The 22,577-nt window shown below is 38.4% G+C and overlaps 4 protein-coding genes across 4 annotated transcripts; 3 read left to right on the top strand and 1 right to left on the bottom strand.

Moving 5' to 3' along the window:
• The first annotated feature begins 321 nt into the window (after positions 1-321).
• Positions 322-4,741, top strand: tmem119b (transmembrane protein 119b). The gene is made up of 2 exons (XM_084745924.1): positions 322-1,239; positions 3,563-4,741. The coding sequence occupies exon 2, from the start codon at positions 3,579-3,581 to the stop codon at positions 4,494-4,496; it is 918 nt and encodes a 305-aa protein (XP_084602050.1). The 5' UTR covers positions 322-1,239; positions 3,563-3,578; the 3' UTR covers positions 4,497-4,741.
• A 748-nt stretch (positions 4,742-5,489) lies between these two features.
• Positions 5,490-9,743, bottom strand: LOC146308409 (uncharacterized). Its single transcript, XM_084746393.1, has 5 exons — positions 9,587-9,743; positions 7,097-7,210; positions 6,400-6,510; positions 6,202-6,280; positions 5,490-6,110 (listed from the first exon to the last, which is right to left on the bottom strand). Exons 1-5 carry the CDS (start codon positions 9,686-9,688, stop codon positions 6,019-6,021), a joined length of 498 nt encoding a protein of 165 aa, XP_084602519.1. The 5' UTR covers positions 9,689-9,743; the 3' UTR covers positions 5,490-6,018.
• A 1,290-nt stretch (positions 9,744-11,033) lies between these two features.
• LOC146308410 (chemerin-like receptor 1) lies at positions 11,034-15,547 on the top strand. Its single transcript, XM_084746578.1, has 3 exons — positions 11,034-11,167; positions 14,018-14,103; positions 14,233-15,547. The coding sequence occupies exon 3, from the start codon at positions 14,247-14,249 to the stop codon at positions 15,261-15,263; it is 1,017 nt and encodes a 338-aa protein (XP_084602704.1). The 5' UTR covers positions 11,034-11,167; positions 14,018-14,103; positions 14,233-14,246; the 3' UTR covers positions 15,264-15,547.
• A 1,591-nt stretch (positions 15,548-17,138) lies between these two features.
• rnf185 (ring finger protein 185) lies at positions 17,139-22,278 on the top strand. The gene is made up of 7 exons (XM_084746367.1): positions 17,139-17,290; positions 17,582-17,873; positions 19,676-19,694; positions 19,823-19,935; positions 20,171-20,225; positions 21,513-21,630; positions 21,725-22,278. Exons 2-7 carry the CDS (start codon positions 17,689-17,691, stop codon positions 21,820-21,822), a joined length of 588 nt encoding a protein of 195 aa, XP_084602493.1. The 5' UTR covers positions 17,139-17,290; positions 17,582-17,688; the 3' UTR covers positions 21,823-22,278.
• The last annotated feature ends 299 nt before the right edge of the window (positions 22,279-22,577 follow it).

A 22,577-nucleotide genomic window follows, 5' to 3' on the forward strand; every position in this document is an offset into this window, starting at 1 on the left:
AAGTTTTTCTTACTTGTTCCCTCAAGATAGCTGTACACTGTAAAATTTAAAATAGAAACAATTCAGATAAACTCAAGTGAAAAGGGAGTTTTTGTTCCATGCCCCCATGTTTCTCTAAATGGTTAACAGTCAAAACAAAACTGGCTGCTCTGTAGAGTAAGATAGTTCCCTTATTTATGAAAGGCTTTATAAAAGGCTTTTCTTCTACCCTGGACTGGATTTCATATTCACTTCCCTTCCTGCAAAAAGAAAACAGAGCCCTGAATGCTTATTAGGGCTATGAAGCCCATGTTTTTTTCTTCTTCAACTTTTTTTTTTCTTTTCCACGTTCAGCAATGTGCAACTGAAACAGACTGGTTGGTGACTATCAGCAGAGCCCAGACAAATGTAAACCTGGAGGATGCTGGACCTCATCTCGTGCTCCTGATGACCATATAAAGCTAGACTTGTCTTGACTGATCACAAACACAGTAGAGTTGCCAAAAATGCATTCACACACACGCGCACGATCACTCGTAGGCTCACTCATACGCAGTCACACTCTCCCTAAAGTGGTCACACAAACACGGTGTGAGTTTAATTGCTCGCCTCTGGAGAAAAATTCCCGTTGTCCTGGCTGTTACAGACTGTTTTGTCCACACAGGAAACATTAACCTCTTCCTGCATTAGCTGGTGACTCTGACTCTGTTCGGCCTGCTGTTAGTCATCTGTGTCAGAAGCTGAGGTTACAGAGAGGGTCAGACTGTCAATCAGCAGCTCCTGCTGCAGAAATCATGGAGACGAATTTTAAAAGAGAACATATGTGGCTGATAATATTCAGGATGTTTTTATAATAATAAAGCGTTCTTTTCTTCATCCTTTTGGCCGTGTACATCCAGTTAGCCGCACAGGAGAGTGGAGGAGAGGTCCCAGCCCCCACACCACATTATAAACTCCTACCTAACAAGAACAATCTGTGTGCAGGCCGGCCAGAGAGAGCAGACACTCTTGGGGAAACTGGAGGGGGGAGGAGAACAGTGGAGAGGCAGAAGGAGGGATTTGTCCTCATGGTTAACGACAACTTTTTTTTTTTGCACCATCCAGACAAACCTCCAACCTGAAATCTGAAACGGCAGAAGTGGCGTGGCTCGCCGAGCATTTGCCACTCTCTGCTGTGCTCTCTGTCTCAGTTCACTTTTTCCAGACACTCATCCTCCATCAGAGGTGATTCCAGCAGAGACACTTTTGCCACAGTGGATGGTGAGTTTTGTCACTTTTTCCTGAAAATGTATCGGCAAGAGGCATTGTGGTTTCTTTTCAGCCCACGTGAGTTCATATGACAACTGAAATGGATGATATGACAGCATCATGATGCGGCATCCAGCCTCAGAAAGATTTAGAGTCTTTTGTGTCAGTTTTAGACATTACATTAGCTAAGCATTAGAGTTGCTGAGATTGTGTGCGCATATGTCCACCGTATGTGCGTCTGTTTATGTGTCTGACTGCACAGGCATGTGTGTCCGTGTATATTTGGTCTGGGGTGAGCGTGTGATTAATTCATCCCACCCCCCCGTTTTCCAGAAGAGAGGAGAGTTGCATGTGGCCCAGCTTGCACACAGATGGAGCTGAATAAGGATAAAAGTGTGGGAGCTGCTGCCAGTTGACACAGACTGAGCGGAGAGATGACTGGGATCCAAATAAATAAGTAGAGCAAATCAGAACCGTGTTTAAAGGGTCAGTTCAACCAATTTAGAAAATAATATATTTTCCCATAAAATCGTTGTGGTATCTAGTCATGCAGATAGTTTTATTTGGACATAGCTGTTTCTGAGAGGACTGCTGCCTCCCCAATACCCGAAGGGGTTTTGATCAATCTCGTGAATTTATAATGTATGTCACATTCGTATTATTATGCTGACATGCAGAATTTGTGCATCACACATGCAAATTATGTTTGAAAGTCAGCTGACAGATATGCATTGCACATATATGTACAGTATGATGCACTTTACATGGAGGTTTCCACTAAATGGACCTTTGCTTCTCAACATAACTGTGTATATGTTAGTATTACACTCATGTTATAGAGCTGAGCATCTGTTTTGCCAAAATCAGGGAGGCCTTCAAGAACACCTTTTGCTTTTCCTCCAAGAGTTTTCTGTACAAGTGGATGAATATTCTGTTTGCGGTCAAATAAAAAAAATATATATTTCAATGACTATATAGTGACTATATTAAATATAAAAACATGAAAGATGTAGACTTTAATTTTGACAAACCACTATAACGTGACTCATAGACGTAACAGTGACTCTGGTAAAGGAGGCCACAAGGTGGTGACAGCATTCAACCTCAAAAGCCAATTGTTTCAGTCTGCCAAAAAGCAGTGGCAGTATTGTGCATGTTTGATAACCATGCAGGAGCCAGATGGGAAATAGACATGACAAACACATTTTCACCATAAGGTAATGCAAAAAAAAAAAGAAAAAAAAAAGAAAGAAAAAAAAACACAAATGCAAAACAAACATTCACCAACATGCAAGAAATGAGGTGTTTGACCTGGGGAAGCCCCACCTAATATATGTTTACCTATCATGTGGGTCTTTTTTCAAAGATCACCAGGATGCATCACAGAAACTTCTTAAGTTTTTAGGATGAGAAAACAATATGATTTTTCCCAAGTTAGTATTAACAGAAGCAAAAGTTTACAAACTTTAGGATTCCTGTCGTATCTTACTTCATCTTATGTTATCTCAGGTTCGGAAATCCTAAATACTCAATTTACCATCGCTTATCAACATTTATGTCTGTTACCTGGCAACGGACACTACTTTTCTCATCTCACCAAGCTAAACGTCTTTGCAACCGTTGTTTCCTTCATTGAAATATACCGAAAATACACAAAAAAAATTAGCAAAAATGACGGGCCGTTAACTTCAGGACAGATGAGTTTAGGAAAGAAGATAAAAGAAAGGAGACAAAAGCGAGAGAGTGGGCTAAGATAGAAGATCAACCACATCCGGCATCAGTTGAGTAAAAGCAATAAAACAGATTAAATAAGCTAGTTTACGCTACTGTTAGCTGCTATTATCTAACACTACAGTTAGCTACTGCCAACGAACACTTCAGTGAGCTACTGTAAGCAAATACTACCGTTAGCAAACACTACCATTAGCCATTGTTAGCAAAAATTATTGTTTGCTACTGTTAGCAAACACAACCAATAGCTATTGATAGTGAACACTACCATTAGCTACTGTTGGCTAGTTAGTAAGCTAGCTAATAATACAGGTATGAGGGAAAGTGAAAATTAGAACAACTTAATGGGTTACTTTAAAGTTAGGAGAGTTTATTCAAGACTTTGGGAAGTTAGGATGCTTGTTAATGCATGATTCTTATCTAGGATCTGTTCACCTGTAATGGTTTTGCTCTTAAACCAGGTCCTAACCCTAATTACCATGGTTACCAAACAGTTAAGGTTTCAGAAAAACAGATGCTTAGCTTTGTGACTTAATGTAAAGGTAATAGATGAGAGGCACAAACTGTCTTCACATATGGCTCTGACATTTACTGTTATTTACAGATCCTGAGGGGAAACGATGCTCCCGACGGCCCTTCATCTGATAGGTCTGTGCGCTGTGTTTTGCATCAGCAGCAGCTCAGCCACACCTCTGCCTTTTTACAGCTCTCTGGAGGGAAGCACAGACGAGGAAGAGCTTGGTAACTTCACTTTCTTTCTACCCACCGGCAGCACTTCCTCCCCAGAGTACCAAACCACACCTGTTGGCCCCATGTATGTGGAAACGGACTTTCTGAGTCAAGCTGTGAACTTTCTGGCGGAGAACATGCTCCTCACCCTTGTCGCAGGCTCTTTTATCTTACTTGTCTTCCTCATTATCTGTGGAGCAATTTGCATGAGCCGCAGGCGCAAAGTCAATGCCTACTACCCGTCCTCCTTCCCCTCCAAAATGTATGTGGACCACAGGGACAAAACCGGAGGTGCTAAACCCTTTAATGAGGTGCCAGAGAAACCTGCACCTGAGCAGCAGAGTGAGCCGGTAGTGGACTCTCACAAGCAGCTCCAGGCAGACATCATGAGGGCTGCCAAAAGCCTGCGCACACCAAATAAATCTTCTGATGCTGCAGAGGGGAGTGACCCTGGTCAGAAAGAAGCAGACCACAGTCCAGAGGACAGCTCTAAAGCAGATGGCAGCATCCTGGACCAGGAGCTACCAAGTCTCCCTGAGGAGAAGGAGCAGAGTGAAGTCTCTGACAGTGAGGCGGCTGCAGCACCAGGCAGCCCTGAGCTGAACCCTCAACCAGAGCTGAATCTTCAACCAGAGCAGCCTCAACCAGAGCAGTCTCAACCAGAGCAGCCTCAACCAGAGCAGTCTCAACCAGAGGAAGATGAGTCACAGGAGCCTCAGACTGGCAGGAGTCTGCGGCCCTCCTCTCTGCACATTCACAATGACTCTGCAACACTTCAGCTCATTGCAGGAGAGAAAACTGCCTTCTAACTATGTTGAACTCTGTGACCCACTGAATTTATTTTTTAATGCTTTAAACCCATAGGTGGAAAATTGTCCAGTAAGCCTTTTAGAAGACTCCAAAGGAAATGCAGAAAAGTAGCTTTTGATATTACGTTTACATTCAGTGCAAGGAAGATGCAGCAGCCTGTTGCTTTGCTCTGACATGATCCATCATTCATGCCGCATTATAAACACGTCTCACTGAACATCATAAACATCTGGTACAAAACCGACTTCTTTTTATGAGGTCATTTTTTGTGTTGTTTCAGAATGTCTTACTTAGTGGTATGGTTCTAAACAGTGTCGGCAAGTTACTAGTTGCCTGCAACAATTATATAATTAAATTACAAAATACATGTAATTGTAATCCATTACAGTTGCTGAGAAAAAAAGTGTAATTACATTTCAGCTACTAATCAAAATGTAAATCATTGCAAAGGGGTCACATCAACATTTTCTGTAAAAATCTCATATGTAGAATAGAAAAATTATCTTCAGTGTGGGAGCCCTGGTCCCCCTGGGGACCTCCAATAGGTATTGGGGGGATTACATTAAAAAAAGAAAAAGATAATTATTATAAAATATAATACATATTGATATCTCATTTGCTGTTCCCATCTACCTAACTGCCTTTCATCACATCATAAACTGTCGGTGGTGACCTAGATATTTTTAAAACAGGAAAAGACTTGACAAGCAGATCAACAGCCCAGCTGCAAAAAAGTGCAACTACAGAAAATCCTTTTTTTTTTAAAAAAAAAAAAAAAAAAGACTCCTTGCTAGTAAAACTCACATGTATAATCCAGCACACATTAAGTATGGACTTAAGGGTTTTTTTCATGGCAGGGATATTGATATGAAGAAGTTCATTTCAGAGTCAGGGTGCTACTATTGGGCGTTTTGGGTCACAGGAAACACAGGTTGCTGTGAAAAAAGCTCTATTCAGGCCAATCAGGGTAATACATTGCACTCAAAACAAAATCTCATTTAGGATACTTTTATTGCAGACTTTTAAGGAAGCATTACTAAATTATTATAAATGACACGTAAAACCAGTGGACCCTTTCAGTGTTCCAAGCCACTCTTTTTATGCTTGCATATCAAAAGGTCAGTGCTTTAGGGTGCAGGTAAGATACTTTAACAGCTCTTAGCTTTAATCTCCATTACACCTTTGAAAATCAACACTCCTGGAGCACAAAATCTTAAATATAACACAGTCTCAATAATAAGGCTCAGCTCTGTACCAACAACCCAAACAGTGCTTACATTGTGCGTATACGTGACAGGCTAAGAAGGTACAGTATAGAGGGTTAGAGGATCACAGACTAATACATGAAGCCTGGTGTTACACTGCTACATAAGGTTGACAACGGTGCACTTGTCATCAACATTAGGTGTGCCTCATCAACGCTGCAGGAAAGTGAGGTGGTGATGCTGGACTACTGCTACTTCTCTTCTTGGCAGCAGGAAGCAAACAGTGGTGCCCAACTCAGAATAGGAGTGCTCTGTTTTAATTGCTGGCCCGGACTGCCTCCTGCTGGTCGTCCTGTTGCTTGAGGCGATAGTCAGCCAGGGCGGCCTTGATGGCGTCCTCTGCAAGCACTGAGGACAAACAATTAAGAGGTTAATTTCAAGTTTAAAATAAATACATATGTGGAGCAGTTTGGATTAGAAAAATTAACTGAAAACTTACTGGAGCAGTGAAGTTTGACCGGTGGAAGACACAGCTCTTTGGCAATGTCAGTGTTCTTAATCATCAGAGCTTCGTCCACCTGGTAAGAAAAGCACAAAGCTCCAGTAACCACAAGAATCCTTTCCGGTTAATGATAACACATGAGCAGAGCAGAATAAATAAGAAGCAGCGAACTTAGTATCACATGTGCACACTCACAGATTTGCCCTTCACCCACTCAGTGGCCAGAGAGCTGGAGGCAATAGCAGAGCCACAGCCAAATGTTTTGAACCTGGCATCCACAATCTTCCCCTGCTCATCCACCTCAATCTGTCAAAATGAGAGATAAGATTGCATAATTTTACAACTCGATGACAATGATCCAGTCCTTAAAAACTACAAGAGGCTATTTCATTTTCAATGAGTGGATTAAAACAATGGTTCCTACTACTGTTCAAGTAAGTATTTCACACTGCATTTTCCCTAAAATATCAGAAGTTAAGATAGAATTATGAGTTAAAATCATAATTATGAGATAAAAAGTTGAAATTCTGGGATAAAAAGTCATAAAAGATTAAAAAAGATGAAATTATGAGATAGAGAGTTATACTAACGAGATTATACAGTCATAACTATGGGATAAAAAAAAGGTGAAATTATGATTTTAAAAGTCATAATTATTAGATATAATTCAAAATTATAAGAATCATAAGTATGAGATAAAAATTATGAGTAAATCTGCAATAATTATGAGACAAGAAGCAAAAATCATGAGTTAAAAAGCCATTTATCTTTTTATCTTATAGTTTTGACTTCTTGTCTCACAATTTTGATTTACCATAGGGGATGTTTTGTTTTGTTTTTTCTTACTGGTATAAAGGGGCTTCCTTACAAATCCACCCATGCTTAAACATACCTGCAGTTTCATCACATCTCCACAGGCTGGAGCTCCCACCAATCCTGTGCCAACATTCTTTGATTGTTTGTCCAGGGTGCCCACATTTCTCGGGTTCTCGTAGTGATCCACCACCTTTTGACAGAAAAGAAAGGACACACTATATTAGGAGGAAAAAACAGTGCATCAGAGGGGGTTTAGGCAAATTGTTGAGATTATTCCACATTACTGAAATAAATGTGATAGTGAAGTAAAACAAAAGCAGCATCCAGGGAGAATTTTTGCAGACTCTCAACATCAGAAAACGAACGTGTAGAAATCTTGAGTATCACCGTTACACAAGTACAAATTTCTAGCATTACGTAAGAGACACTGAAATAAACAGATTAGGACTGGATTTCATTGTCAACTATACCAACTCCTGCATCCTGCCGTACCCCTCCCCCACCCTCTCCTCCTCCTCTCTGAATTGCTGAGTCATTCTGACCACAACAATATGAACTGTCTGGACTATTTCCCAAAAAGGATTATATTTAACACGTAAAATTGCATGTGATTTGAAATTATAGCATCTTTCTGTTTGTTTATTCTCACATCGACATATTCACATATATATGATCTTTCAGCATTTAAAACCAATGATATTATATGGTATAGTTAATACCATATAAATAAATATAGGTTTTTAAGGAATTTCTTGGTGTACAACTTAAAGGGAAAGCAGATGCATAAGTGGATGCTTGCCAGTTAATAAGTCTGTGGTTACAGCGCATCACAGGCAAAAACTCCCTTCAGGAAAAGATATATTAATTTTTAAGTCTTTTAAACAACCAGGGAGTTCATCTGTTTGACAGCATGGACCAACTTAACTTGAATGTATGTATTGATTCTGACTGCCACAACCCTGTGTCTCCATGTTGCATCAGATGATCACGTCACAGTCATACCAAAACACTCAAACTGACCCCTGAATGCGGTTGTTGTGTTAAAACTGATGCTGCATTCTCATAAAATAGGGTGTAACAGGTACAACAGAACATTTAACAGGCTTTTAAACACACCGAGCTCCTTAAAAGCTTATTAATCAGCTACAATTTAATTAAAGCTGTAGCTGTGACAAGCTGGGGGACAGATTACTTTATGGATTAAAATAAATGTAGCTAAAATCTTTTTTTTTTTTTTTGGTCTTAAAAGTTTTAAGGAACTTTTTGGTGTTCATCTCAAAGGAAAGCAGATACTGTACAGCACTGTAACTATGACGTATTTGAGCATCCAGTTGCATAACTGGATGCTCAAATACCTCATAGTTACAGTGCGTCACAGCCAAAACAAAAGCCTTTCAATATAAGGCGTATTCGGTTTTAAGCCATTCAAACCTCCAGAGAGTGCAAACCATCTCTGTTTACGAGTATAAACAAAATTAACTTGAATATATGTTTGATTTTCAGTGCCACAACCACATGTCTCAATGTTGCATCAGATGATCACATTTCACACTAACACCCCAACTGAACATTTTTCTACTGTTCATTATTTTACATTATTAAATCAGTCATTACATCCATTTTACTGATGATTATTTATCGAAAATCTCATTGATCTAATATTTTATGAAAGCACCAATACTCATCCCCACAATATTGATATCAAGGTATTTGGTGAAAATCAGGGAGCAAAATTAACTTTTTTGTCTACCAGCCACCTAATACATAATCATTGTTTTTTGTCTAGTAAGTGACGCACATCTACCAGTCAACTGCAAGTTTTATAACATTTAGATGGTGGCTGGCACTAATTTTGTGCCCCTGACAAAACTATTGTGATATCTAATTTTGTTCAGGTAGTTTAATCAACAGCAATGCATCATATTCAATAAGATCGTCACTTTATTACACTATTTGAGAAATGCATTTCAGAGAAAATATGTGTAGCAATGTATATATTGCCAAAAAATAGGGATATTAGTTAAGCCATATTGACCAGCCCTAATCTGAATATGAAAAACCCAGTTCTTCCACAGGTACAACAGAACATTTAACAGGTTTGTAGCACACTGTGCTCCTTAAAGCTTATTAATCTGATGTGATTCAATTAAAGCTGTGGCAGTGCCAGCTGGGGCACAGATTAGTGACGTTATTCTAGTCTCACTAGCAAGTTAGCATGAAACAAATAATGTTAAATAATATTAGTTAACGTGATGGCGTTTCATGAGTGCCTGTTTATCTATTTCTGGCACACTCTCCTCGGCATTAGATATGTAGGTTAACCCATGTGAAGGCGAACTGATGTAATATCTATGCTATTTGTACAGTCAACCATGTTTAAACTAGCTTTTTTATGGTTTCCTTGAAATGACCTGGGCCCTGTGGTGTTACCTACTTATGATGCTCTTATTATCCACTCAAAGCTAACGGCAATATTTGTAAACACTAAATAAACAGCAGCTCTAACACTGTGTCACGGCCTCCTTTAACAAAATTGTGACAGGATAATGTATTTTAGATGTTTTACCTTCTTGTGGTAGCAGCACTGGGTGATGAACTCCGGAGCAGAGAGAGTCCTGGTGAGGAAAGCCAGAGGACTGAGACACTTGTTCGCCACTGTACCCGCCATGTTGACAGACACGAGAATGGCGCAGTTTCAAAGAGGAGAGCAGCTAGAAGCCTCCAGCGCACGTCACTGACAGGGGGAGGGGCTAATCCGATCACATCTGCGCATGCCCAGTTTACATAAACCGGGGGAGGAGGGTAAACATCTTTTCATAACACAGAACAGTCATGGTAAATGTTGTGCATGCATGTAATACGTCAAAATAATTCGTTAATGTCTCAAAATATTGACAAACTTTCGTCAAAATAAGGACTACTAAATCATAATTTAAACACTATCTCATTTTTTTTTTTAATGGCATTATTCTAAGTCATTATTTTGTACCAGAGAAAGAAAAAAACAGACCAGTATCATGTTGTAACGTGTTTACTGATAGAACAAAAAGTTTTTCACATTAAAACGAGATATATTCACATTATTATGACACAGAAACTCATCATGTTACAACAAGCAACTTTTTATGTTCATATAATAGCATACTGTTTATCTTGTTATAACGTGAAATGTTTCATGTTATTACACGATAACTTATATTTTTGTAACTAGAGATGCACCGATACCGATATCAGCATCGGGTATCAGTCCGATACTGATACAACTCTGATATCCTACACCCGATACCACATCACAAAAAGTAGCCGCTCGATACAAGTAAACATCTAAAGAACCGCCACGATGCAGAGGTCAAGGCGTTTGCCGAAGCTTAGCTCTTTTTTGGAAGCACTGTCACCTCAACATCATCCACCAGTGACCGCAGCGACTTTGGAAACACAACATAATTTATAATACTAAACTCAATTCTGCAAGTCCATAATAATATTGTGAAATTATTATACTGAAATATGTCACATACACAGTAAACTGCACAGCTTAATAGGAACACAAAATCAGTAAAGTAACTTACTACAAATAACCTAAAAATGTAATGTGTATAGTATAGTAACTATGGTTACACTTGTAGCACAAAACAGCAACAATGATTTGTTACATTTAGTAAGTGACCATCTAATGAAAATAAAACATGTTTTAGTTAGTGTCAGAACTTTAATGGCATTATTAAGTACTCGTATCGGTACTCAGTATTGGCAAGTACCCAAATGTAAGTACTTGTACTCGGTCTGAAAAAAGTGGTATCGGTGTAAATGACTTTTATAAAGGTCTGTATATCTGTTCATCACTTTTGGCAAGCCTTTGCTTTCCTGGTGTTAAAATAACGGTTCCGTCCATGCTTTTATTTTGAAGGTGTATTTAAATGTTGTGGGCTTTTATTTTGGCGCCCTTCCGGCAGCACAGAAAGTGTATATCTAAGAAGCGGATTCTTGACATGAGGGAGACACTTCCAAAAAACAGTCCTAAAGTTTATGTACATGAACTTTTGGACTTTTTTGAAAGCAAGGAAAGGAAAAACGGGTTACACGCTGTTGCTGTCCAATGTGAAGGATTTATATAAACTTACAGGCACCTAGCTGGAATGGGAACAAGGTATTTGTGTAATTTAATTTGTTTTATGACGGTTTTCTATGACGTGAATTTAACTGTGAAAAGGTGTTTATGTGAATTGTTGCCATAGCAGTCAAGCAAATGTTAGCTTCTTTTAAGTGTTTATGTGGTACTGCAAGCTTTCTATTTTGGCATGTTTTTGACAAAGGAGTGCTGTATGTCAGTAATTATGGCTAATATTTTCACATGTATGGGTAAAGTTCTGTTAAGGTGATATTTGTATACTTGTAAGGGCTCATTCATGTTTATTTATTTTTTATTTTTGGTTTATGTTTATCCTTCCTGTAGCTCTTACGGTGTTTCCTGAGGAAAAGGGAAAAGGCCAGGAAAGTGAATTTATGCTCAGAATAAATGCCTTGTGAAACATCAGTACGCTTCAACATTGTCTGGCTGGGATTTGCTACAATCGGTGCATCCCTAAAATTTACTGACTAATTTTTTCAGGTCTAATATCAAGAAAAGAAAATTTACTTTCTAATGGTAACACTGACTTTTATCAATAGACATTATCCATCCTAATATGTAGTACATTTACTCAAGTAAGATAAGCTTTTAAGATGGGCTACTTCTACCATGAGTATAAATGCTGTTCATCTCTATTCTACAACATTTCAGAGACAATCTGAAAGTAAGCTGTATTGTTCTTGATAAACTCAAAAGTAGAACTCAAAAAAAAAAAAAATTACATATAAGAGACTCTTAGGTTGAAGTAGCAATACAGTGAAAATAATCAACTACTGGTATAAGTTCTGCATTAAAATTGTGCATATATAAAATACAAAAACAACTCTAATATGTTGTATCTGAGGCTAATTCTAACAACTTTATATTCTGTTAGACTGTTTATTCTTTAACAGTGTATCATATTTTATAACTTGAACATGTTTGTATGTAAAATCTGGCACAGTAGTTCAGCAAAAGTTACTCTTCATCTCTGTACACTACCCAGTTATAAGTTAAAGTACATTGTGGCTCAAATTCACTTTGTTGGTTATTTGTCTTTTTTGACTGAAAATAATTTACCCAGCTTTTTTTCTGTTACATAACTGCATCATATGATTTTTTTAGGGAACTGCACTTACTTACAACAACACAGTCGATATTAAATGACCCTGCATACACAGAAAAAACAGCTGCATTTGCAAATTCTAAGTCAGATGACCATTAGACGCCTCACACAACCACTGCTTCATGGCCCGTGACATGATAGTAATAAAATCTCACTGCAAACATGTCATGCTTTCAATTTATAACAGAAAAACTGCACTAACATTCCCAAATATAGAAAGTTTTTAAGTAATTTTAGTTAATCTAATCTGCCTGACATACTGATCCTTTATCTGTTGGAGGTTTGTGCAGGTCAGACTCTGTGGTCCTGACCATGGCTCTGAAATATCAGCAGCTTAACCTTGCTGTGTATTGATAAATCCATGACACTGTCCGTGATGCTGAAGTAGCAGACAGATTAGTAATTACAAGTTTTTCTCTGAGTCCCTTCATCCCTTCATCTTTTTTGACCAAAAAAGTCGCTCATGAGTCTGTTCACTAGTTGCAGGTGAATGAAAGGAATCAGGTTCATCCCCCTTCTTAAAAACTTAACAAATGTAAATTATAATGAAAAAAAATATCTTATGTAATAATAATAACACTTCATTCTGCAAGTCAAAAATAATATTGTGGAACAATTTCAACTGGAATACATGTATATAGCCTTGTACAGTATACAGTTTACCAACGCGTTACCAACGAGATGTGGACTCGAGTCTCAAATTTGATGAGTTTAGACTCGATTTGATAAGATAAAAAAATTTGACAAAGACATAAATGTCTCATGACTTCACTTGGACTTGAGCCTTTTGACATGAAAATACTTGAGACTTTCCAAGTCCAAAGATGAAAAGTTCTGTCATTTAAGTGTCTTGGATCAATTAATTGACCTTAAATTCTGGAAAAAAATAATGTTATTTATTCTCAAGACAGTTAACACATTTTTAAACCAATGTGTCAGAGAACTATAATTACATTACTGAGCTTCAGTGGGAAATAATGATACCAGAGATAATTTCATTTGCATTTATTCCACCAAAACCAGAGTTGGTGACAGTGGTAAGACGAGCCAAGACATTTTTGGTCAGTTTTATTCTGTTCGTTGAGTTTGAATAAAGCACGTTTTGCGATGTCATGCAATATAAAATTACTGTATTTGTCAATGGTGAGCCGAGGCACCCATTTGTTTTTGCGTATGACGTTGTTGCTTTAGTGCGACACCTAGTGGCAGTGAATTTAGATCCTTTAAGCAATTAAAATGTAATGTTTACAGTAACTAAGGTTACACTATTTAAAATTAAGTGCATGGTGGCTTTTTTGATTTTTGACATTTTATCTTTTTAACTACAGCTCAATAATCTAAAATTAAGTAATTTATTGTTGACACCGACTGAGTCACAACAAACACTGGAAAAAGGAACTCACCCTTGACCTGAGTTTTTGCAAACATTGCATTTCTGTGAAGACGGTCCTTAGTTACACCCTTTGTTGAGAAATGTGAAATGGTGTTTCGTCTTTAAGGGGATCTTCTCTCTGTGATTGCAACAGTCTTTATAGGCTGTCGTAAGTCTTGAAACACCCATCTAAAAATATCAGAAAACTTGATTTTTTTTAAAGTTATTTTAACCTCTGTAACCAAGTGAACCCTCTTAAACTTAAACTAAAAATGGTCTCACCTGCAAACACAAAATATGGTTTTATAGGCAAGAGGTGGGCAGACTGTCATTTGTTCCATGACAAATCAATTCTCCCGTTTATGTCACTTTCGTCACTGACGCTGCCCAGGAAACAGAAGTGAGAAGTTGAATCCAGTCACAACGGAGACAGGAGGAAGGTACTCTATATTGATTGGCTTCACGTCGAGACATACCGTGAGTACTTGAGTTCATTTTCTGTAACAAACTAACATATATTTCTTGATAAAATTATGAACTGTTAGAATCATTTATGTGTATATGTGTATATGTTTATAAAGAAAGACACTGTGCTCCGATTTTCAGGAAAAGTAGCCAGCATGGATTTGGATTATGTTGAATATGAAGATTATACTCCGGGAAATGAAACTGAGGGCAACTCCACCACAATAGGAACACTGAATTTCAGTACCTCTCAAACTCCTCTGAATCATGTTCTGGTGGTGGTCAATATCCTGATATCTGTTACTGGCCTTGGTGGAAATGCACTGGTGATCTGGATCTGTGGATGGAAAATGAAGAGAACAGTCTTCACCATCTGGTACATCAGTCTGGCCATTTCAGACTTTTTGTTCTGTGCCTTTTTGCCCCTGGAAGTCTTCTACATGATCACATCACACTGGCCTTTCGGACTGTTCCTGTGCAAGCTCACCTCCTCAGCCCTGTTTCTCAACATGTACAGCAGCGTGTTTCTGTTGGTTTTAATAAGCACTGATCGCTGTATCATGATTTCCTTCCCTGTGTGGTCACATAACCACCGGACAGTACCGAAGGCTTTTGGCATTGTTGCTCTCATGTGGCTCTTTTCTGCACTCCTAACGCTGCCCTCACTGATCTTCAGACAAGTCACAGTCCACGGCTCGGTCACTCAGTGCTACACCGGTTACATGGGCCACTCCAGACACAAGGCGGTGGTACTGACTCGATTCATCTGTGGCTTCCTGATTCCTTTCCTCATGATTGTGTTCTGCTGCTCAGTGCTTGCTGTGAAGCTGAGAAGCTTGACCATCAGGTCAGCAAAGACAAAGCCTTACAAAGTCATGGTGGCGCTCATCTTGTCATTTTTCATCTGCTGGGTTCCCTATCATAGCTTTGTTCTGTTAGAGTTAGACTTGAATAACCACAGCCTGGATGTGCTTAAAACTGGCCTGAAGGTGGGGGCCACCCTGGCTGCAGCAAACAGCTTCATATCTCCATTTCTCTATGTGTTCATCGGGAATGACTTTAAACAGATCCTAAAGCGGTCTTTGACATCGAGGATAGAGGAGGCGATGGCGGAGGATTTTCGTACAGGTGGTCTCAATCACTCAAGGTCTAAGTCAATGGAAGTGATCTAAAATCAAGCTGAAACCTTTGTTATCAAAGACAAGGAACGTTTCACAGAACCAAGGATAAATACAGGGCTGGGTGATATTGAATCCTATGTCATTACATGTTTAAAGTTGGGTGTAAATAGTGGGGGAGTGGATTTCAAACTGAGGTCCAGGGACCAACAGGGGTCCTTGAGAGGGTTTCAGGAGGTCACCAGAAAAAGAAGGAATAAAATATTTAAACTTTTATCTAATTTTCTGGAAGTTAGAACAACAAACAAAGATTTTGATTGATAGTAATCAATTGTGATTGTGAATCATCTTGAGTCATTTTAAAAAAGAGAACAGTCCAAATTCTTAAATTTCAGCCTCTCAGAAGTGAATATTTTCTGGTTTCTTTACTCCTCACAATGAGTCTGATGTTGTAAAGACCTTATTTTAGAAGCACATTTTTGTGTGGTCATTCAGTGGGCTCAGAGTGTGGTTTCTGGGTTTAACAAACAAAGTCTATGACAGAAAACTGAATATCTTTAGGTGGTGGGCCAAAGAAAGACATTTGAGGACATCACCCTCGGCACTGGGAAACACGTTTCACCATTTTCTGTCATTTTCAGGATCAAAAAACTAATCAAGTTATTTGGGAAAATGATCAATAAAGTATTAATAGATGATGAAAATAATCTTTACTTTCAGCCTATTTCAGCCAATTATGAAGGATATATTCAAAAATAAAAATAAAAAATATGCAGAATGGTCTAATGTGTATCTCGGGATCCTTGTAATGATGAAGTGTGGGAAACCCTGTAGTAGAGTACACAGACTATACAAAATTTCAAACTTGCACAGCTAAATGATTGAAAATAACATTTGGTCATTTGGATTCTGTTGGTTCTTGTGTCTTTCAACTTGTAAATCTTTCTACATGTTACACTCAGATATTATGTATTTTAATGCATTTTGTATTTTTATTTTTGTGTGTGAATGAATTTTCTATTTGTTTTTGTGCTGCTGTTTTTGCAAACATTCTCAAATTGCCCCATTTGGTATGAATTAAATATTTTGAATAAATAAAATGTATCATTTGCAATTAATTTAATAATTGAAGTGAAACATTCCTGTGACATGCATCATCTATTAAATGTTATTGAAAAGCCAATATTTCTATTCTTAATCTTTTTATTGGAATTGATGTACGTTTAACATTTCTGAAGGAAAGTAAACATATCAGTTATATTCTTGCATTGTTGTAACTTGCTTCTGTGAATAAGTACAGAGGTTTTTAATGTCTTATATCTCATTGTTTTGGTTTTACTTGTCACTGTCAACCATAGACCTTTTGCACAGCAGCCATTCTGACATTAAATATCAGGGTAAACATGGATGTCAGTGATACTAAATAAAGTTTAGGTCGGTGTCGAGGTGCTGGAAAGGTTTTGCTGACACTGGTTACACCTGGGGGTTCTCAAAGTGCAGTCTGCGGGCCAGTGGCAGCCATGAAAAACCATAATGTGCCACCCTTGTAAGTATTAACATGCATTAAATTTTAATCATCTGTGGTCCACTTCAATACCTTTACTTTCAATAGCCTACATTATACTCTGTTACAGACTAACAGGCCAGACTAATTTGCGTGAATTATTTGTTAAAGCAAATGAAATACGAATTAAGAAATAAAATAAAATAAAATAAAATAAAATACGAGCTTGTCAGTTTTATCTGGTTCCCAGGCAAGGTGGAGGCTAAAACAGCGCTTAACAGTGAACTTACATTCGTTTAGTGGACAAACACGGCTCCAAATGAAGAATAATGTCCCTTATTTTTAGGATGTGTTTGCTAAAATGTTCTCCATTTCAACTTTACAGTCTGAAAATGTATTAGTGTTGTGTTTTTCTCTTTTTGTAGTAATTTAGAAAGGTACTGTTTGATTGGTTGTCGTGAGCACCTGGCAGACTACACTGAGGGCAGCAGGATTCCCCGGTTCCCAGTGTAGCCACGCCCCCTGCCTCCCCCCAGGATGTAGCGTTAGTTGTTGCGGATGTGTGATGCAATTAGCTGTAAGCATATTCCCTCAACTTCACAACAAGTTTTGTTTTCAGTTAGAAAATCACTTTCTGGACGACATCGTGATTTAAAACGCTAGTATTTGTTATTCATTCCCGTTGTTCGGACGGTAGCTTTTTAAAACGGTCATTTACCCCCGTCTTCTTCTCTTGCTAACGTTAGCAACTCCGTAACGATTTTTACATGGAAGCTAGCTAGCACGGGGTCGTTTATTTCTGTTTCACTTCTGTTTGTAAGAGTCATTTGTGTCCGGCTGACGTCTGACGTCTTTTCCTCTTTGTTAGCTACAAACCTCCACCCACTGGGCCTCCCTATGTGTTCATTCTGAGGAACTGGGTGCCAGCAGAGTCACCCTACCTGTACCTTCCTGTTGAGTGGATCTGTCTTTTAAATGGCCACCGCTGCCCCCCCTCCAGCCTCTGGCTCTACTACGGCCACTGACAACACGAGTCCCGGATCCAGCAGCTCGACTGCGACCGGCGGCGACAGCGGAAACCAGGATAGCACCTTCGAGTGTAATATATGTTTGGACACCGCCAAGGATGCAGTGATTAGCCTGTGTGGACACCTCTTCTGGTAAGAACTACTGTCTGTCACTCATGCTTATGGTTCTGCATTATAATCCACCTCATCTCTAGCTCAGTCTACTAACTAGTTGATCTTACTTTGCATATTATTGAATAAGAGGTGAAGTGGTTATACCCCAGTCAGTTATAAGCTACATCATACTGGCCAGTATCTGTTTCAAAGCCAGAATTTGTAACCAGGTAACCACCACACGGTAATGGTGTAAAATAATTAAGGATGGAACTAAGTATTATTTTCATTATCGATTAGTGTGTTAATTATTTTTGTTGTTTACTGTAGTTGTTTTAGACTATAAAATGTTAGAAAATGAAAAAAAGTATATCAGTGTTTCCCAGAAACCAACATGACTTCCCACATGTCCACAAGCCAAAGATATTAAGTCATAGATGAGTAATGAGAACAGAAAATATTCACATCTGAAGGGATAGTTCACTCAAAAATGAAAATTCAGTCATTATCTTCTCACCATCATGTATATCAATGTTCTAGTTTATGTTGTTAGTCTGCAAAACACTGCTGGAGTTTCACAGGAAAACAAACTGAACCTCACAAAAAAATGTAAGTCAGTGGTAAACAGTTTTCAAACAAAAAAAAAAGGAAAAAAAAAAACATTAAATGGCTCCATACTTCTTGTCTGGCATAATCCATGTCCCCTAAAGTCAAAGTTGACTAAAGGAATGTTATTTACATCATTTTTTAGTCTGAATCTTTGCAGTGGATCTTTAGCATGGAGTCACATTTATGGGCGCATGCACTCTGTCTGAACTGGATGTGTGTGGTGTGACGGTCCACAAACAGTATGCATGGGAGATTCTGCGACACTGTTTTCCTATGAAACTCCAGCAGTGTTTTGTGGACTAATAAAATAAACCTCCCTTTAAGAAGAAATATCTTTGTCTCTTTGGTCAGATTTGGCAACACCATAAGCATGAGGAGGCATTGGTGTATGTTTATTGAGACTGGGATGTCTATAAAGTGTCGTGTTTGTATTTTAATTCTTATTCTGAACTTCTTAAATCTTGCCCCTGACAAATACCCCTATATTACAGTTTAAAAAACTAAGATTAACACTGGAACTAAATCTAAACTGAAAATAAACTTATTTAAACAATAAAACCAAACTGAAACAAGCAAACTCATTCTGGAAACTAACTAAATTGAAATGAAAACAAAATAAAATAATAAATAATTAAGAATATATAACCATAATCAGTCTGCTTTAGAATAAAAACATTGTTAATAGTAGTTATTACAAGAATTTTAGTAGTTTTTCTAACTTTCTATGATAATACTCCCAAGTGTAGGCTTAATTCTACATAAGTATAGTCTAAATAATAGCCATGGACTACTGGTCTAACAGTATTTGTGTAAGCAAACCTGTTTTGATTTTATCTTCTTGATCCATACCATAGAAACTTCTCAGCCTCTATGGCCAGGCCCATCCCTTCACATAACTCCTGCCAACATGTGTCCATTCAGGACAGGTCAGGTCTGAAGCATCTTGTCTGATGACAGTGGTGACTGACAGTCAGAGCTAATTTGTTTATTCATTTCCAAAGACAAGATAAATCCCATAGCAGCATTTGTCTTCTGTTTGAACCTCTCCCTAGTAGCTGAGCTTATCTGGGAAGTGATGAATTGTTTTCATTTGTGAACATGGAATATACAGATACTTTTTTTGGTAAATGTACATTTTGCAGTCATGCTCTTCTAGGAAGCATAATGTTTTACTAATCAAACCTCTTCTGTCCAACACCTCAACTCTCATCTTCCTTTGTATCTTCTCTCAGTTGGCCCTGCTTGCATCAGGTAAGCTGATCCTGTCTTTGTTTTCACCTTTTTCACCGTTTCCAAATGACAGTGCATCATTGTTATTGAAAGTGTATAACTGATGCAGACAGTCAGGTCCTTAATGACATGTCTTTGTCTTTATGCAGTGGTTGGAGACCAGACCCAACAGACAAGTCTGTCCAGTGTGTAAAGCCGGCATCAGCCGAGACAAAGTTATCCCCTTATATGGGCGGGGAAGCACAGGTCAACAAGACCCCAGGTGGGTCCTTAAATGTAGAGTTACAGATCAGGCTGACTCTAAACTTTTTGTTTTATGTAATCACAGTGTTACCCAGGATTCTTTAGTGTTCCATTTACATCTTGTAATCCAACATTTAATATTACTGGTTGAGAGTAATAACTCAAAATGAGCATTTTTCTAAAATGTTATGAATGCATAAGCAGTGCATATCATTGTGATGATGGCTTTAACAAAATGTTGTTTTGTTTTATAGAGAAAGAACACCCCCTCGACCACAAGGGCAAAGGCCTGAGCCAGAAAACCGTGGTGTAAGTAGTGTTCATGCACAAGTATATTTGCATGGTAATAATAAAGTATTTGATTCCATAATTTTGTGCCAGATCCTGATTTCAATGTATTAGGAAGCTTTATCTAGTTTTCAGCACACTGCCAGCTTCTGAATAGTGCATTCATGATGAAACCATTACATAGGATGATGTAGGTGCTGTAGTGCTTTATCCATTAACAGAAGAACATTTCCCAGTGGGATCTATTAGATGCTAAGCACTGCAGTGCAGAGGTGTCTCTTGACGATGATCACAAACTGCACTGGCTGTTGCGTCACATCTCATTCACTGTGTTGAACTGTACCTCATATATTGTGAATACATGGCTAGACATTGAATGGATAGTTTGGATTATTTGAAGTGGGGATGTGTTGGGTACTTATTGATAGTCAGTGTATTATTTTACAGTAGATGATGGTTGGCGTGCATACAGTGTGGAGAAGCAGGAAGGAATTCCAGCACAGAAGCTAAGCAATATGCTATTGCGGACAGGGTCAACAGCAAAATGTATAATGCTCACTTAAAAAGATCCATCTAAAAAAGGATCAGTATCAGTTTAAGTGTATGCTATATTTAAAATATTTTCACTGCTTGACTTTGCTTGCCTTTTCCAATGGAAAACCATCTTTATATAAGCCAAATGTGTCTCTCTCCTTACCAACCAGACTCCATGTGAGAAATCAGTCATTTTACTCAGCAGAACACAGGAGTTGCTGGTCTACTGCTGCCTCAATCAGTTAGTTTGTTTGTGTGACTTTGGTGTTTGCAAAAGTTGGTCGAGATTCACTGAAGTCACACAATAACACAAACAAACAGACTGAGGCAGCAGTAGACCAGCAACTCCAGTGTTCTCCCAAATAAAATTACATTTGCCAATGATGTTTGATTGCAAGAAGAAAGCAATATTTGGCTCATCCAACAGTGGTTTCCCATTGTCTGACAGCAAAGTAAAGCAGGGAAAATATTCTAAATGTAATGTACACTTAAACTGATATTGATGGGTCTGTTTTTTTTAAGTGGGCCTTTTCTCAGGTGGCTAAACTACATTTTGTTGCTGATCCCGTCGACAACAGTACATTGCTTAGGTTCTTACACTGAGACTCCCCCAAACTGGTGGCATGCCAACTACCATCTACAGTACATAATACACTGGACAATCAATAAGTACCTTGTATAGCCCCACTTCAAATAATGTACACTATTCCTTTTAATATCCCCTCAAGAGAACCCACACGTCTTCACGTTAATGATGAACTGCTTGTTTCACAGGGCTTTCAAGGGTTCGGTTTTGGAGATGGGGGTTTCCAAATGTCATTTGGAATCGGTGCCTTTCCATTTGGTATTTTTGCTACAGCATTTAACATCAATGATGGAAGACCTCCACCAGGTATTAATGTTTTACACACTTCACCATGCCAACTCTCTGTGCCTTTTTATCAAGAACATATCAAATAACCTCTGTTCAACAATTTCTCCAACAGCGGCCCCCGGGACACCTCAGCACATGGACGAACAGTTTCTGTCCCGACTCTTCCTGTTTGTCGCTCTGGTGATCATGTTTTGGCTGCTGATCGCATAAATGCACGGAAAGACGACATCCAAAAGATCTGACTGTTTGTTTGCACCAATAAGGTTTCTGCCTTTATACATTTTTTCCCCTCTTTCACACAAAGATGTGAGATTTGAATGAAGCAGGTTTTTCCATATATGTGCTTGATATTTGTGATAATCCAAGGATAACAACTCTCAAGGTGAACCGCATAACCTTGGATTCCCGTTTCAGCTCAGTTGACTAGTATGCTTGCAAGGCAGCACACCAAAATTCATTCCTTTATTTCCATCAATCAGAATTCACACTGCTTGATATCTTTTGTTTTGTTTTTAATCAGACACATACAGGAGGTCACGTGAGAGAAAGTGGAGGAGATCATTCTTGGTGCTCTTTCACAATGCATTTTTAATTCAATTACCTTTTTTGTTGTTGTTTTGCTACTATTGCTGTATTTAAAATTATATTCTGTTTAACAAAATAAGACCACCAGTGCTCTGCACTCATTAACTTTATTAACACTTAAAATCCCATGTGTTTTATGTGGTCATTTCTGTTCAGTCTATATTTGGCTCGTGTTACCCTGGTTAATCCCTATAAACATTTGGGGTAGATTTTGTTGAAAACTTAGGTCAGCTGGCTCTACTCTTATTAAATGGTCATAGGAGGAAAAGCACAGGTGTTACTAATGGTGTAACAATAACTGTTGATTTCAATTGTCCTATTAAGTCATGACAGTCTGACAGGCATCGTTAATTTTATTCCCACTGTAACGTCAAAATGTC

The sequence above is a fragment of the Lutjanus erythropterus genome, chromosome 20 (assembly GCF_056507025.1).
Source record: "Lutjanus erythropterus isolate fLutEry1 chromosome 20, fLutEry1.hap2, whole genome shotgun sequence".
Taxonomy (NCBI): domain Eukaryota; kingdom Metazoa; phylum Chordata; class Actinopteri; order Lutjaniformes; family Lutjanidae; genus Lutjanus; species Lutjanus erythropterus.